General features: G+C 35.1%; 1 protein-coding gene across 2 annotated transcripts; it reads left to right on the top strand.

Moving 5' to 3' along the window:
- The first annotated feature begins 641 nt into the window (after positions 1 to 641).
- Positions 642 to 16,693, top strand: LOC105336195 (uncharacterized). Of its 2 annotated transcripts, XM_020070593.3 has the most exons (18): positions 642 to 791; positions 1,197 to 1,352; positions 3,757 to 3,810; positions 7,349 to 7,537; positions 9,456 to 9,629; positions 10,251 to 10,421; positions 10,712 to 10,885; positions 11,829 to 12,002; positions 12,329 to 12,502; positions 12,597 to 12,650; positions 12,889 to 13,221; positions 13,395 to 13,504; positions 13,835 to 13,893; positions 13,980 to 14,173; positions 14,282 to 14,447; positions 14,684 to 14,899; positions 15,597 to 15,888; positions 16,009 to 16,693. In XM_020070593.3, the coding sequence occupies exons 2-18, from the start codon at positions 1,337 to 1,339 to the stop codon at positions 16,090 to 16,092; spliced, it is 2,634 nt and encodes an 877-aa protein (XP_019926152.3). In that variant the 5' UTR covers positions 642 to 791; positions 1,197 to 1,336; the 3' UTR covers positions 16,093 to 16,693. The 2 variants fall into 2 exon arrangements, with proteins under 2 accessions (XP_019926152.3, XP_019926153.3); XM_020070594.3 differs by lacking the exon at positions 10,251 to 10,421 and having other exon boundaries at positions 643 to 791.
- Positions 16,694 to 17,313: the final 620 nt, after the last annotated feature.

The following is a 17,313-nucleotide window of genomic DNA, read 5'->3' as shown; positions in this document are numbered from 1 at the left end:
TTACATGCGTTGGTAAAACAAATAATAATGGTGATGTTTTCCACTGCTGTGTGCTAAATTTGCATGAAAAATTTACGATTTATGTTTCAATATTAGGTATGAATCAACGTGTAGTAAGATAATATCTTGTCTAATCAATAAAAACCGAAACACACTGATTATCCATTGATATCATTTTGTATTTCTTATAAACAAGCAGATGGATTGGTAAATGGTGTATTTTTGATATGTTTAGTAATGTTATGCGGTTTTATTATTTGGAAAAAAAATTCAGATTAATTATTTAACCAAGGTATATCTAATTTTTTTTAAAAATACGTTTTATATGCAACATACAAACAGACGTTTGAATAATACCTACTTTTTTTTATTTTACTGGTATTTGCAGGTTGAATCCGAGAGAAGAATTACTCTTTTGTTTCAACCATTCTCAATTTGATCCCTTTCAATTGCCCCGCCCTTAGTTGTCAACAAGAGTTTATGAAAACTTACACTTTCGTGTCAACAACTCACACAGATATGGACAAACCAAATAAAAAGTTACATCCTTAAATAAAAGCTGGAGATAAATGGGCATTCTTTATCCTCGTTAGTTGTCCAGCACAAACATGAAAGTGTTAATATGGCTTATATTGTCACAGGGCCACAAAAGCATAGCTCGGGTGCAGAGTTTGGGATGTCGTAGAAAGAACGTTGAGAGTTTTAAAAGTGAAGACTTATCTACGGATAACAGTCCATCTTAAGCGTCCCCCTTCAAAGCTGGGTAGGGTCGGAAACACATAATATCAGAAGTATGTTTCCGTTTTGTATTTGATCTTATTTTTAAAAAATAATAAACTCAAACAATGTTTGAAAAATAAATATTTAATAAAGTAAAATATGCTTTCGTCATAATGGCTTTTATGAATATTATAAAAAAAAGTTACTTAATATTTTCATAGGTAAAAACATCACAATATATGGAATAAATTTCAGTATTCTCTTATGTTCAAAATAAATTCAGTTTTATAATTAGAAAATACATTACAATAGTTTAACAATTCGCTGGTTAATCTGAAAACATTTCATTTTAATTGACAGCAATACCACCTTTAGAGGATCAAGGATTCAAAATAGCTACTCCTTTATCTTGCTTTTCATAAAACGCTTATTCATGAAATAAGTGAAAAATTATTACCTGTCATTTTTTTTTCAAGCTGGACACGTGACCCGGCATGTGGGTAACTTATCTCATGGGAACAGGCTTATTTCATTCAGTTTTGGAGATAGCGCATGAGCAACGAGAACCCCCGAGGATTACACAAATCAAACAGAGAGTAGGTGGAAGGAAGTGACCATGTCTTGGACAGTTAGTAAGTGGATTTTTTATGGGGGGTTCACAAACGTATTAAAATATATGTGAAATGCAGTCATATGAATGACAATATTTCTTAGATTTTGAAAAAAAAAAATTTGCGATATCAGTGACTATTTCCTTTTGTTTTTGCCACCTCTCATATAAATGTCGATTGGTTTAATACTATGTGTCTTAGTTTGTCAGAACGATGATCATACATACGTTAAACAAATTTAAAAGAAAGAGCACTAAAACATCAAAATGTCAGAATTTATTCTAAAACAACTATTCCTAGTGTATTGTCTTTCATTGTTGTAATATGGGCATTAGTAAGAAGCCTGTAAAGTTTCCTCAATTAATTATATTTTCACTTATATCAACTATGTTATTTCGAAGTGTTTATTACGTTATCAATGAATAGATAATGATCAAACAAAAGGACAATTAATGTTTAAATACCACAGATTAGTTCATCCAATGTAAATATCCTGGTACACGAAGGTATGATATAGGGTAAATAGTTTTGAAAAATACATTCATTAAGTTAAAAACTGAAGATAGTTAAATTAAGCTTATGAAACTGCATAATAAACACACATGTATAGCATTTTTGTATATATTGATCCATGCTTAACAAATTCAGCAAAATAGTTCATTGTTCCCACTTTTCGGATCCTTTATAGCCAATACCACGCTTACAATCCTCGCAATAAATGTCAATACACACCTTTCGTTTTACAGGAACCCCATGGAGAGGTTATGTAAATAATATTGGGGGCATAATATTGAAAATCTGAAGACAAATGTTCTTGAATACGTATATTTTTAAAAACGAATCTTTGCCGGTCTCATTTTAAAACTAATAAGAATTTGTTAAAACAAGTGGATTGGACATATATATTGTTGATTAGTGTGTAGATTCAATCTATTTTTTGGTCGGGAAGGGGTAGACTAGCTTCCTTATCCAATTATCACATTTTTTATTACTATAACGAACAGAATTATGGATTTGACGATTTCTTTTCGGCTTTAAAATATTTTTTTTAAAAACCACATATATTAGAAATAATACCTTATAAGCATCTTTACATTATGAAATGAAACTGTCTGTTTTGGGTGTCTCTACACCCTTTACAGACTCAAGTACTTGTACTGGTGTCAGTCAGGGTGATGACGTCTGCCTATACCTATCTATTGATAGCAAACATAAAACAATTGAACAGTTGGTTAAATCGCTTGACTATTAATGAGCTGCCAATAGCATTCAATACTTTATTATTTTTCTTTCTGAACATTTCATAAAGAAGCAATTACGAGGTTTGTTTGGAAATTATTGAGACTCCGTAGATATTTTCCTTTATAAGGAACGAATTTTGGTGAAAATCGGCATAAACATTTAAAAACCCCAACAAATAATTGAACAAAGTACAACTTTGAAAATATTTGATATTTTGTTTACAACGGTAGATAAACAAATCGGTGGTCGGGGTACCCGGCGCAGACTAACGAATTTTTAGTTTAAACTGAAACATCTTCTTTTTAAGTGTCCGGCAACTTATATTTTATGATAAAAGAATCAAAATATATATGTTTATTTTGCTATTCATTGTGACTGACTTTTCATCAAATTTGACAAGTATTCGAGCTGAAATACGGATATGGTACAGATATATTTACCAAGCAATAGAAATCTGATAACGACGGTGTATTGAATTATGACGTCATAGCGGCGCTGCGAATGTACACCAAATGGGTGGAAATCTCGAAAAAAGACCTTTTTAGGCCACCCTAAATGCTTAAACAAAAACTATACGATGGCAAGAAAGAAAGGGCTTTAGTTTATTGTTTTTTTTACTGATTGTTTAATTAGGAATAAGACAAAGGGACTAAAATCAAATACTTTTTACACACTTATTTAGTCAACAGTTCTAAAATATGTGAATGACTGTAGGTGACATATCACGATATACTGGCATTCGGTTAAAAAAAACTCGATTGTTTGCACAAAAAATCAAGAATAAAGATAATATACATATGTTTCCATCTTGAAATGTAAACAAACGATGAGAAGTTTTCGGTTGCTCCGGATAACTGGGCGAAGGCAAGTTGGCCAATACTACAATATACCAGTAATGATCTAATTATGCCATGGACAAGAAACTTTATATTGATAAACTCTATCCTTGTGTACATTTTGGTGAAATTTCAAGGGTTTATCATTTGTCCCACGGAAATAAGAGTAAATGTCTAAATAATTTCCTAACAGCCCTCGTAAGTTACTTTTCTGTTAACGTTATTGTGTTTTCAATACACGTAGTTGTTTACATTTAACATGTGTTGCCTTTTTGTGTCAGCTTTGTTTTGGTAATAACAATGTTTATTTTCTTCACAATGATTAAGTTTATTTTGTTTTCTTACAGAAATGTATGTACTGATTGTCTTATTGTTCAAAGAATCGTTTCAACAAACCACAGGTGAGTGAAGAATTCATACTCAATCGGTTTAAAAATTTCTTCAGCTTTTAACAAAAACATTTAGATCAAAATGTGTATTTCTTTACTGTATTTAAGAAAAATGAATTTTAAGGCATGACTTAAATTATATCAGTAGCTACAAACATACTCTTATACACTGGGTTGATTAACGCTACCTTTTATTCTTCTTTGCACTATATTAAGCGTTAAATGAAAAGCTCACCCGATCAACTGATGTTTTAGGGTGGGCTTTTTATTGTATTTAATACCACAGTCTACTCTTAATAGCAAGCCCAAAAATGTAAGCAATTTTTTGATGAGTTATTGATTATTGGAGGAATATATTACATGTATAATGATTTTCAAAACGACGTCGATAAATTAAAATTCCAACCCTTATTAAACCAATACATTTCTCGATTATCATTTTTATCAGTAAAATGTGACCTGTTGGACTACACCTGGACAGGTATAGCAAAGGAAATATTTAATGTCAGCAGAGAGAATGATATCAATGACGACCTTATAATACAGCCGGGTCACTGATAAAGAAGACCAGAGCTTCAAATAACGAATTCACCAAAACATATAAACACATCCTGTGTTAGGCTGGGATTTAGTTCCAATCGGGGTTAAGACCCTCTAGGTCTTTTTGTCGAAATGTTACAAGCAATATTTAAAATGTTTTCAACAATAAGTATTTAGTGTTATCTGTGGGATATGTTATTGCTGATAAGGTCTAATAGGGAACTTTAGTAATGCTATATTTTCTAAAATAATAGGATAAAAACAATCAATTACCTGTATTTCATCCTTTGAAGCTATGATTAAACTCAACCCGGACACTCGCTGTCAAACGTTATCTTTCATATAATTATCGCAAACTTAGTATAATACAATCATTAGGAAGTGTGTCCAATATTATAATATGTTAAAAAAGATGACTTTTGAAGAACTATTTCTCGAGACTTATACACCAGTTCTACACAATCAAGACAAATTTTGATCCTCGGTGGAAATCGTTAGGGCTACTGCCACTTTAACTGAAACGAAGGAAAGGGGAAATTACAGTCCAATGTCCAAATGTGTGCAATTTATTTTGAAGAAAAGTAAATGGCCCATTTTAAGGAAATTTGATGCCTGTTATAAAGAATCGGAATCGATAATACCCCCAAAGGTTATCTGTTTTAGTTAGGTAAAGATTTGTAAATCATGGATCGTTACAACCCAAAAACAGCAATGGCCGCTTTGGGTCCCGGCTTAAAGCTAAATTATTATTTTTAAATCATGCATAAGGTACATATGGTATACTAGCGGAAAAAAGAAACTGTGCATTACTTAATTTATGGAAAAACATTTAATAATTACAATGAACATTTTTTATTTTTTGTAATACTCTTAACACATTTATTCGTAACAACATCTCATAACACATTAATGTCACCGTCGAATAACGTCAATTTCAGCACACTCGAAAGTCACTATTATTTGATATTGAATTAACAAAATTAATAACGCGTGTGACCACCATTTGCGTTCACGCATGCTTGACAGCGACGCCTCATTGATGCCACTAAAGTGTTCAGAAATGCTTGAGGAATGTTGTTCCAGATGTTGGTTAAAGCCTGGCTTAAATCAGCCAATGTCACTGGCTGATTTGGTAAACAGCGTAAACTTCCATTTCATTCCAGACGTGCTCGATCGGCGACAAATCGGGGAAAACAGCTGGCCAAGGCAAGACATCGACATTCTGTTGAACAAACAAGTCCCTGACTACACGTGCAACGTGTGGCCTTGCGTTGTCTTGCTGCAGAGTGATGCGACTTTGATGTCTCTTTATGAAGGGTATCACATGACGCTGAATAATTTCATCTCGATAGCGTACGCCGGTGAGATTTCCATTGACAATTTGTAGAGGGGTCCTTCCACGTGCTGATATTCCACCCAACACCATAATGCTACCTCCACCTAATTGTCGACGTTGCATAACACAAGCATCCTGGTAACTCTCCCAAACGCGACGATACACTCTACAACGGCCGCCACTGCTATCCAATGAAATCTGGATTCATCAGTGAACAGAATATTGGCCCAGTCCTGTATTCTGAATCGCAGATGTCGTGTGCACCACGCTAGTCTGGCGATACGATGACGTTGAAGCAGTACTGGGCGCACCGCTGGACGTCTTTGTCTGATGTTTTGCTCGCGAAGACGATTATGCACTGTTCTTGGACTAATCGCCCTGGAATGCTACGGGCAGTCAAACTTCCTGTCTGGAAACGATTTCTCAGATGCACAAGTCTAATGTGGTTGTCATGTTGACGTGACGTCACACGAGGTCGCCCAGAGCGCAGTCGATCTTGAGTGTTGCCAGATTGTTGAAAACGTCTCCATAATGACTGGATGGTGTTCCGATGAACTCCACAAAGTGTCTTGCTACAGTATTTTGTGCCATTCCAGCTTGCAGCATCCCAACAGCACGATTACGTTGGTTTTCGTTGAGTCGTGCCATGACATAGGGGTAAATTTTGTTGAAACTAAAGTGATTTCCTTAACAAAAAAAGTTTAAACAAATCCTTTACAGTTCTTATTCCAAACAGTATTGGCCCGTAAAACTCGTGCGTACAAATTCTTCAATAAACAACAGGTGCTCACTAACCATGAAAAAGTCCGTGCACCCGGACGGTTACCATCCGATATTGTCAAAAACATTACCTTTATATAAATAGTGCCTGTTTTGGAGGGAAACAGTTGAAATTGACACCCCTTCGCGTCGGTTGACAATGGTTTCCTCGGGGTGTCAATTTCAAATGTTACCCTCCCAAACAGGCACTATTTATTTTATTATACTGAATGTCTTAATTTTAGAGAATTTTTAATATAGAAATGACATAAATTCTACGGCGAACCGTGCGCGCATGTAACAATTCGTTTTAATATACTTTCATGTTAAATACTGAAATCTGATTGGTTTAGACGCAATTGATAATCCGTTCTATTACCCTCAGCGTTAGCAACACACTTGGCAACGGGTAACACAACAAATTGTTACATGCGCGTAAATTATGCGCGTACGGTTCGCCGTATAATTCACTTCATTTCTGTATAAAAGCAGTAACATTTTCTCTAATATTAAGACATTCAGTATAATAAAATAGATAGTGCCTGTTTGGGAGGATAACAGTTGAAATTGACACCCTCGAAAACCATTGTCAACCTCCGCTTCGCGTCGGTTGACAATGGTGTTCTCGGGGTGTCAATTTCAACTGTTACCCTCCCAAACAGGCACTATTTATATAGTGTTACCCGTTGCTAAGTGTGTAACTAACACCGAGGGTAATAGAACGGATTATTGACTGCGTCTAAACCAATCAGATTTCATTATTTAACATGAAAGTATAATAATATCAATTGTTTAAATTTTATAAATACAAACATTCGATATAAGAAAATTATACTAAATTTCATAATGCACAGTTTCTTTTTTCCGCTAGTATACTTGTTTTTAATTTTTTACTCTTACAAATACATATTTCAGATTCTGCCCTACTGACCGTGGATGGTGGTTGGTCATCCTGGGCAGACTCCAACGCCTGTTCTGTCACCTGTGGGTCAGGGTCAATATTCCGACTCCGCACCTGTACTAACCCAACACCGCAGAATGGAGGAAAGGAATGCAAAGGATCGATGTTCGAAAGACACACCTGTAATAAAGGACCGTGTCCAGGTACTGTGCGACTGTTCCATCTGTCATGTCAAATAATGTCATTTTAAATGACCGTCAACGAAAGAATTTTTTTATTAGACAAGATTTAGTTTAGACATTTTTAATGAGTAAATTCACAAAGGATTTAAAAACTGCAAAATTGACAAGATGCAACTGTTGGTGACCCTCTGTCACTCACTCAACAAGGCCGAGTCTAATTCGAATGCTCTTGACTTTATTCAGATTTTTTTTCTTTCAAAGGTAGTTTTGTGGATGTAACATCAAAATTTTAAAAAGTATTGAATTATTTAAAAGGGTTCGATCCTGATTTTGGGTAGCCATTTTGGGTCACTTCTAGTCTGGAAATTATGCATCATATATGGTATTAATTGTACTTGTTAATTCATATTTTACAATGCCAAATAAACTATATTGAATAAAATAATTAAGGGAAAAGTACATATTAGTAGAGGACTACATTTTGAGGCGGATGGTTTAAGAAGGAAATGAACATTTTTTATGAATTGTTGTTTTTGAGTACCATAATTTTTCCTTGAAGTTCCTTATTTTCCGTGCAGACCAAATTTTCAAATAGTTTTTGCTTTGGGATATCTTCGAGTTGTTTCAAACACACATTTTAACAGTTTTTTATGTTTCTACCGGCATATATTGGCAAATTAATCTGATATTTCATAAAAGTCAAGAAAAAATAAACTTCAGTTTTTGCTTAAAATTAGTGTATTTCTTGCCACATCTCTTTTACATCATAGACCCATACTTTTGGTTTTATTTTATAAATTCATAAGATTTTTCTAACAAGTTTATAATATTTTGAGATTAAGTTTGAGACTTTTAATACTTGTATTAACGTAACTGTTATGTGTTTTTTAATTAGCTTTTTAGACATTGATACAAAAAAGCTCATAAAAAAACCAACAACACATTACCGTTACGTTAATATAATAGTATTCTAATACTTAATTCTGGTCGAACGCGATCTTTGATTGGCAGTTTTATATCGTATAAAGAATGTTGCCTAAGTCACAGTTTAACTAACGTCAACAACGGATAAATCCGCTTGACGTTACATTTGAACTTTGTACAATTTAATGCCATTTAAAGTTTAAATGACTGTAGACAATGAATGAAGCTTAAAAAAGGTTTTTACCCACATCGATACACCAAACGTATTTCATTTAGCTATGTATTCTATTTAGAGTTTTGAATTTGCTGAGAGCAGCTTTTGCAAATCCAAAAGCATTGCTTAATGCCCTTCATAAAGAATACATAATATACAAAATTAAGGTCAATCAAATCAAAGCGAACTTGTTAAAATTCTTATTTCGCTAACTATCGTTTACGATAATAAACTAAGTCTACCCGTAGGCATTTCACTCAGAATTTGTCGACAGTGCCTAAAAGAAGACCAAACTAAGATGAGCTATCTCCATCCATATACACTACATTATTGCAATACGGGGCGGGCATGGGAAAAAAATTTGAGATATTATCCAAACCAAATCAGATTGTTAATTCCCTTTTTAGTGAATTTTCGCATATATGATAAGCTTCCATTCAAAGATATTCGTAGGGATAAATAAACCTATTTGAGGTATGTAAAAATCTGGTGCATTGTAATTGTACTCCTGAGTATCCTATGTAGTAAAATTAGAAACAAATTGTGTTAACTCCCTTTCAAAGATAGTATTGTGTATGATCGAATTTTGATTGTAAATTTACATTATTTTTAAAATATAGAAGTGTCATTTAAAGAGTTAGGTTGAAAATAATTAGAACCGGCCTCTTTAGTGTCATTAAAACGTTAGGAATTAAAGTTAATCTAGAATCAGCAGCGAAATTGACAACAGTATCAACATCCGATTACAATGATTTTTCGTAAAATTATGGTAAAAATATCACACTATTTTTTCTTTAACAGTGGACGGTGGCTGGTCGCCTTGGAAACCGTTTTCCGCCTGCACGGCCACCTGTGGCGAAGCTTCCCACACTTCTACCCGGCGCTGTAACAACCCAGCTCCACAAAATGGAGGGAAGCCGTGTGTGGGGAACGCTACAGATACCCAGCTGTGTAGAGACCTTCCTCTCTGTGCAAGTAAGTGCTCAGTCTGGAATCATAGAACTTGTGCTCTCGCTTCGTTTGGGTTTTCCAGTTTACTAACAACAATTTTATCAAGCATGAATAATGTTTATTTTGGCAAATGTGTGCATTGACATAGCTTTTGTATTTAGATGTTGCTCTTGCTGAGTTTAGGTTTTGCAACAACTGAAAATATATGTTTTGTAGAGATGTGTATAGTTTACTGATGTGTGTATTGTAATTTTTTCATATAAATATTGCTAAAATTGAAGCTGAAATATATATCGAAAGTAGAGATTTGTTTATTTTGCCAACGTGTAGATTGGTACTGTTGCTATTTAGATGTTGGTTTTTTTATGTACATGTAACTACAATTAAAGCTGAAATATAGCTAAGGTTTTGCTTATAAATATAGCTGCTATAGTTTTAAATTTAGTTATGTGTAACTATATCATATGGGTTATAATTATGTATGTGTATCTTACTATTACTAGACTCTCGGGATGATATTATGAACTGAAGCTAATTATATGACTAAAACATGCTTTTTGACCATTATAACATAATGAACCTCTATTTGAGATGAAACCTGTAACATGTAATCTGTTCAGTGGTCTGGGTATTCTATTCCAACAGTAGACGGACAGTGGAGTAATTGGTCAGCTTATTCAGAGTGTTCCGTGAACTGCGGTCACGGTACTAAAAATAGAACCAGAGTTTGTAACAATCCTGCGCCAAAATATGGAGGATTAGATTGCGCGGGAAACGCAAGCGAGGTTATCGGCTGCAGCGCTAAGCAGTGCCCTGGTACAGAGTATTTTCATTAAGCGCTTGATTTTTCTGCAATATGGCCATCAGCTTCTGCCTCATGCTTGAGATTTGCTTAAGCCACTTATCTTATATGACTGCTTGAAGCGTTTTTTTCTTACATCTTTTTTTGCATTTTTTTAGCGTAAAATACTTTGTATCCGTGATCTATTTCACGGACAATGCACCAATGCGTCTTTCATCACACATACTATGTTATTATCTGAAATTCTGACTCTACCTAACATGAGCAAAGTTTATCACGTACTTTTCACGTTACTTTGCCACAGTGGACGGTGGATGGAGTGCCTGGGTCACCACCGGAAGTGAGTGTTCGGTCACGTGTGGTCGCGGGTCTAAAATCAGAATCCGGTCATGCTCGAACCCTGCCCCAGTCAACGGGGGTCGGAACTGTCCCGGTGCCGTGTATGAATCTACATCATGTTTACTTAAGGAATGCCCAGGTGAGTAATGGAGTTTGATTAAGAGGAAGCAATCTTAATTAGGGCAACCATTGTTTGCTGTAGATCGAAATATCTCCGAATGTACAAGTTATTAAGAAGTATCTCTACAGGGAAAACGAAATAATTTTCGGCAAAAAATCTCCAAAGGCAAATTTCTAGAGAAATTATTTCTGTGGATTCATGTGTTTAAAAAATCGTGTAAGGTATTACCATCTTTACTCACTGTGTATGGTACAAAACCTCAGACAATTACTCCTGCGTCTGTATTCACTTCTTTCAACATAACTTTCATTTAGTGTTTCTCGTGTCAACCTTCAATTATTGTGTTGTTACCCTAAAACAATGGTTCCGATGTTAATTTGATAGAAAGCCCACGGACAATAAATCTAGTATTTATATTCAGCTGTTAACTTTAAGCCCTTAGACAACAACTATTGTACATAATACTTATTTTCAATGTCTTTTTTGTAAATACCTAACAGAATTGTTTAACGTTTCCCTCAATATGCGGTGGATATAATAAATTATTATAAATGTTATGAAAAGTTATACACTGCTATGACGTTACAATGAATTTGTACATTTTAATATTGAAATGACGTTTTAAAAAATCGAATGTATTAAAAGTCATTAGAACAGGGATTTCCTTAATTATTAAACTGGGCTTAACATGGAATGAAAAGAATCTCGACCTTCGGTTTTTATCCAACTCGTTGTGCATTGCCAAAACTCGGGATAGCAAGCATGACACTTGTTGGATAAAATCATATACCATCGTAAATTGTGAATGAAAAGCCGGAAGATGCTGAACGTGACTAATTTGTATCAGACAATGTCTTGTTTGTTAATATCACTTTTTGTGATATCTGACAACAAGTTGTGGGAAAATCTTCCTGTTTGTGATTTCTGACACCAAATTGTATATTGAAAATCCCTTTTGTAGTGAACGGAGGCTGGACAAGTTGGAGCCCCTACACACCGTGTACCACGACCTGTGGGGTGGGCTATCAAACATCTACCAGGACCTGCACAAACCCCTCCCAACAATTTGGCGGCCAACCCTGTACAGGAAACAACAACGACACTCGGGTGTGTCCAAATCAGCCCCTGTGTCCAGGTAATTTCATACGGACAATCAATGTGCATTTTTAGCATCATTCTTGGTAAGTAATTCAAAGTGTTTGAAGGATTGTTATGCATGTACATTTATAAATAGCAAAGGGATGTACCCTTCGCTGACGAATTATTTTTAGACAGACTGAACACAGATAATCCATGGTTAAATGAACTTTGGGGGATGGAGCGTAAACCCATCAAATGTTTTTCTGAATGTATAATTGTCCTATTTTAAATGTAAAATCCAACAGATTAACAAGAACACAATAACTAAAAATGGAATATCTCTTTGGTTAGAAAATGATATATGAAATCAAATTCTTACAGTTGATGGTGGATGGTCGCCATGGAAACCATATTCCTCCTGCAGCGCCACCTGTGGATTTGGTTCCCAAACGTCTACCAGGGAATGTAACAGCCCTGCTCCAGAAAATGGCGGGAAACCTTGTGAGGGAAACACGACAAATACACGGCCATGTACAGATTTATCGCCATGTGAAAGTACGTTACTATCTTAATAACATTTAAAATTGTCAAGATTCCTTTTTGGCGTATAATATCAGCTTCAGCACTTTCCTTTATTCTAAATTTGCAGCAACTATTTTGACAACATTGTCGACAAGGAAGCCTGAAGCGACCAATCCGTCAAGTGAGTAAGAACGACAACTAAGTACAAAAGATAATTCAAAGTCACTCATTCGTTATGTCTTCTGAAATACATTACCATTGAATAAACGAATTTTTATTAAGTGCACAAAACAATCATTATTACATCGCAAACATTGATTATGTGTATTAAATGATGAATTGTGTCATGTTTTATAATTATTTGTAGAGTTTAGTTATATTTTGGGATAATGTTTACGTTTCCAATTGTCTTCTGACAGCTCAAACAACGGAAACTAGTGAAAGGCAAACAACAGCAATAGAAACTTTACCGACGGAGAAAACTACAGTGACAACCACAACAATGTCCTCCTCTAGCCTTCTAACGACAGACGTCACAACGCGCACTGAGTCTGTTACGTCACAGGAACAAATCGTCACAACCACCGCTCAAACAGAGACGTCACAGATGAGTGTGTCACAAGTCACACACGTCACTTACCCAGAAACGTCATTTATTACATCACAAACACGTGTGTCAGATGTTACAACCGTCTCAACAATTCTACCAACAACATCAAAGTCTTCAGAGGAATTCAACAAGCCAAAACTGGGTTTGTAATATTACGACAGCATGAACTTGTAAAAATATGAAAACAACAAAAACATGACAAATGACAAGTCCTGTTGCTTAGCATAAACACTAATGTATAGGTCCATATATTTATAAGAAATAAGAAGATGGTAAGTAACGAGTCCCTGCTGAATGACATCTTGTTACATTCAGGAATGGTGGTAGTTTCCTTTGCCGTGTACATCGATAAGAATTTTGACGACAAACTGCTGGATCCATCAAGTACAACCTACAAAGAGACTGGGAAAATGGTTTTGAAGGTGGTACGTGTCATCGGATTTTATTGTATTAAAATTACAGTTTAAAAACAAGTATCAAAACTTTAAAAAACTAGATTGTTTGTTCATAGCTCTCTCTTTCTCTCTCTCTCTCTCTCTCTCTCTCTCTCTCGTCAAAGAAAGTTCATGAGGACCAAAGATTAGAGGCTATAGTTGACTCCCTATACCTTTATTACGTATCGAGAGTCAAAAAGGCTCCACTGGATATTTAATCAAGACCTAAGGTCAAGATTTCCCATTACTTTATTGATTAAGATACATGTATATCCATGTCATTTATTGATTGTCAAAAACAAAATTCATTTTCTAATTCAGCTTACAGAACGGTTCAAGGATACTCCTGGCTTTCTAATGGTTGTAATCAATGGATTCAGGTACAGTTACTTTATTAAGTAGAGTTTTAACAATTGGTTATAAATGTTGAATACGTTCAACTGATTGAGTGTTAATTACCTTGTAGCTACGGCAGTATCCGCGTCAACTATACTGTGGGTTTGTCTGGGGAGGCTTTGTCCACGGATGATAAAGTTCGCTCCGTCAAGGACCATCTTCTTAGTAAGGCCACGAAATGGACTCCCAATGAACCGGTCTTCTCCGGATTCCCCGTCAATACCGTCAAAACTAATACAGATGCTTCAAAACAAGACATCTCGGGTAAATCTCGTTTCATGACTGTGTATCAGTTTAGTTTTACTCAAAGGTTACGTATATGGTTAACATTTCTACCAATACTAGTATATGACTGTACATGTCTCTGTTTAGCTGTACTTTCGACCGAGAGGAAGGCGGCCTGCGCATGTCCCCTGGACGGCTACTTCTGTGACTTCAGGGAGGGAGGGGCGATGTGCGTGAACCAGTGTACCGGCTTCCGGTGTGGCCCTCATGGTTCCTGTTTAGTGGACGCCGACACAAAGCTACCAAAGTGCTAGTAAGTGTAAATGTATCTCACTCAAGTTTTATTATCTGCAAAAATGCTAGCAAGTGTTAAAGGTAGGCAAACGATGGGAGGTTTTGTAGTTAAATAATTTTTTTTTTAATTTGTTTATAGAATTGATATGAATGGGATGAAGTATAATATTTTTCCATCTTGATATCCGTTTTAGTCCATGGAATTGTATAAAACAACAGATACAAGTCCATGTTAATGTCATCCTTATTTTTCAGTTGTAAACAATTCAAGAACTCCAAGCTAGTGTATTACGGAGACAAGTGTGAGAAGACCAAAGAGCTGGACTCCGTGGAGCCTATTGGCGGGGAGTCGGACAACCTGACGCTGATCGGGGTCACCGCCGGCGTGGGGGGCGGCCTCTTCCTGTTTATCACGGTGGCCGTCATCTGTGTCTGCAGGAAAATTCACGAGCAGAAGAAACAGTTGAAAAGGTAGGGGAGTTGTTGTCCAGTCGTCAGATTTTGATCGTAATTACATGAAAAAATCTAAATATTTTGTTGCAATTTTGCAATTTTGTTGTTTATTTTATTGGCTAACAGTTAGTTCACATCATTTAAACAACTCTTCGAGTTACAATAAGACTTCCTGGAAACTCAAAAACGTATCAAACCACGTGACGTTACACTTCAATTTTGTAAATCTACAACCTCTCATTATTAGAAAATCAAATATATAGCTTAACCTTTACATGTACACTCGCTGGAAGGAAATGAAATCATAAGTAATAAAGTTAAACACCTCCCCCATTAAAAAATTTTATGCTCTACTATTGAACTCATTCCTTAGATATTGAAACTCTTTCTTCCTGTTCGCTTAAATAAAGCCTAACTTTTGCCGTCTCAGAGTTCCTCCTCCAGATGGAGTCGCATAGACTTAAAAAACAGAGTTAACGTTCTTTCCTCAAGAGATTAAGTATTGGAGGCTAAATTTTTTGCTTTGCTCTCCTTTGATGTGAGCACCTGGCAAAGGCCTTAAACTGAAGCTCTTCATAGACATCAGAAAATTCTAGACAAAGCACAAAACGCCAAACAATTATTATGTCGGATAAATAATTAAACATCTTGTATAACTATTCTTAACTTATGTCGGGGCCAAAATATAAAAGAAAATTTCGGTTGACTTTTACAGTACCGTGTCTTATAGTAACCAGAGCTCCCTCTGTCATCTGGATCAGCTGGAACACAACAAGGGGGCCAAAGAGAACTTTTACTCCAAGGCCACCCACAACCCCCTCTATCAGGACAATGATGACGTCAGAGCCAGTACTAACGCGGAGCAAATCGTTCGAATTTTCTTACACGTGGAACCCGAGAAGAGTAGAAGCATGAGCATGCATAGTGTTGGTTCTATTCGTACATCACGTAGCGGCGAGGATCCGCATGTATATATGATAGGAGATCGCAGGGACCTAGAAACCCATGTGAGTGTTCAATAGTTCAAAGGTTACTCTGTATTGCAAAATAAATAAAAGATGAATATGAAAAACATTTAAATCTTAGTGAAAGTCAATATTGCATATATATGAACTTTTATTTATTAGAATTTTCAATCAACGGAAAAACAATCTAGAACTCCTTTGGAGGACGAAGCAGAAACATACAACGTTCATAATGAATCCTCATAGCACTTCCGGGCTGTTGTAGTGACGTCATAATAACTAATCTATGATGGTAAACTTGACCGTCCTCATTCTGTTCACCAGGCAGCCAAAGTTTGATGTGATACTGTGATTAATGAACAAAGTTATCTTGGAATCATTTTTGATGATATGTACAAATCATTGCCCTTTACTCTGTTCAAACGTCAGATATTTATGTATGTTTCCGCATGACCTGCCGTTTTTTTTTATTGTTTCCTTTTGCATTACATTCCTTCCGTTCTATGTATAGTTTTTGCTTTGCTTGTGCTGGTCGCATAGTTTATATTTGTTACTCAAACCATTTTATATTTCTTTATCGATGTTATGCGTTTGCTAAATTCTTTGTACATTTGTATTTTCATGGTAATTTACATCATGATATTGTAAATACATGTATAATAACTTACTTCATTCAACCTTTTGTTGTTTGATTAAACACACATTTGATTTTATACACACATCATGTGCTTCTTGTTTGAATGTCCATTTGCTTAATTCATGTTTTTTCTTCAGTTTCTATGCTGGTGCATTGATAGATACACAGCATTTTGTTCATTTATTTATGCTTTGCATCAAAACAAACTTGCATGTAAAAAAGCATGATATATCAATAGAATTAGATTGAACAAAGTTTCTAATTTATTTTTATTAATAAAACTTTATTTTCCATCTGATTTATTATTATTTAATAATAATATAAATATTTTAATATTTATTATGTAATTAAATCATACATAAAATCATGATGCAACGGAAACCATATCATGATTATTTAATTCTATAAATAAAATAATTTCCCCCCATTCTGTCCGTGCTGCTAAGCATTAATCATTGTTATAAGCTTCGAGTCAGTTGGGCATGTTGTAATTGTTAACGTTTCTACTATGTTCGCTTCCTTTTTACCCCTTTGACTATCAAATAAAAGAAAAAATCAATCAATATCATATAACTTCAAATTAAAGAGACAATTTAACACAAAAATGTATCCAATTGGTAAAATACATTTAAAATGAATAACTCGTGAATTACGAATGACTTGGTCCTTAGTGATTCTGCTTGATGGGTGCTGTGGGGTTTGGTTTGGTTTGGTTTGGTTTTTGTTTTTTTTGTTTTTTTTTTTTTTTGGGGGGGGGGGGTGAGTATTTTCATTCAGCCTGATGATCGTATAACCTGTAAGTATCGTTGTTTTTAACACAATGTGCCTTG

The sequence above is a fragment of the Magallana gigas genome, chromosome 2 (assembly GCF_963853765.1).
Source record: "Magallana gigas chromosome 2, xbMagGiga1.1, whole genome shotgun sequence".
Classification (NCBI taxonomy): domain Eukaryota; kingdom Metazoa; phylum Mollusca; class Bivalvia; order Ostreida; family Ostreidae; genus Magallana; species Magallana gigas.
Note: the sequence above shows the minus strand (reverse complement) of the source record. Positions and strands in the feature narration are given on the sequence as shown.

Excerpts from the sequence above, each read along its gene's own strand:
- LOC105336195 (XM_020070593.3), top strand. Across the intron at positions 13,505-13,834 it reads GGAAAATGGTTTTGAAGGTG|CTTACAGAACGGTTCAAGGA; the intron begins GTACGTGTCATC and ends TTTCTAATTCAG. Across the intron at positions 15,889-16,008 it reads GCAGGGACCTAGAAACCCAT|AATTTTCAATCAACGGAAAA; the intron begins GTGAGTGTTCAA and ends TTTATTTATTAG.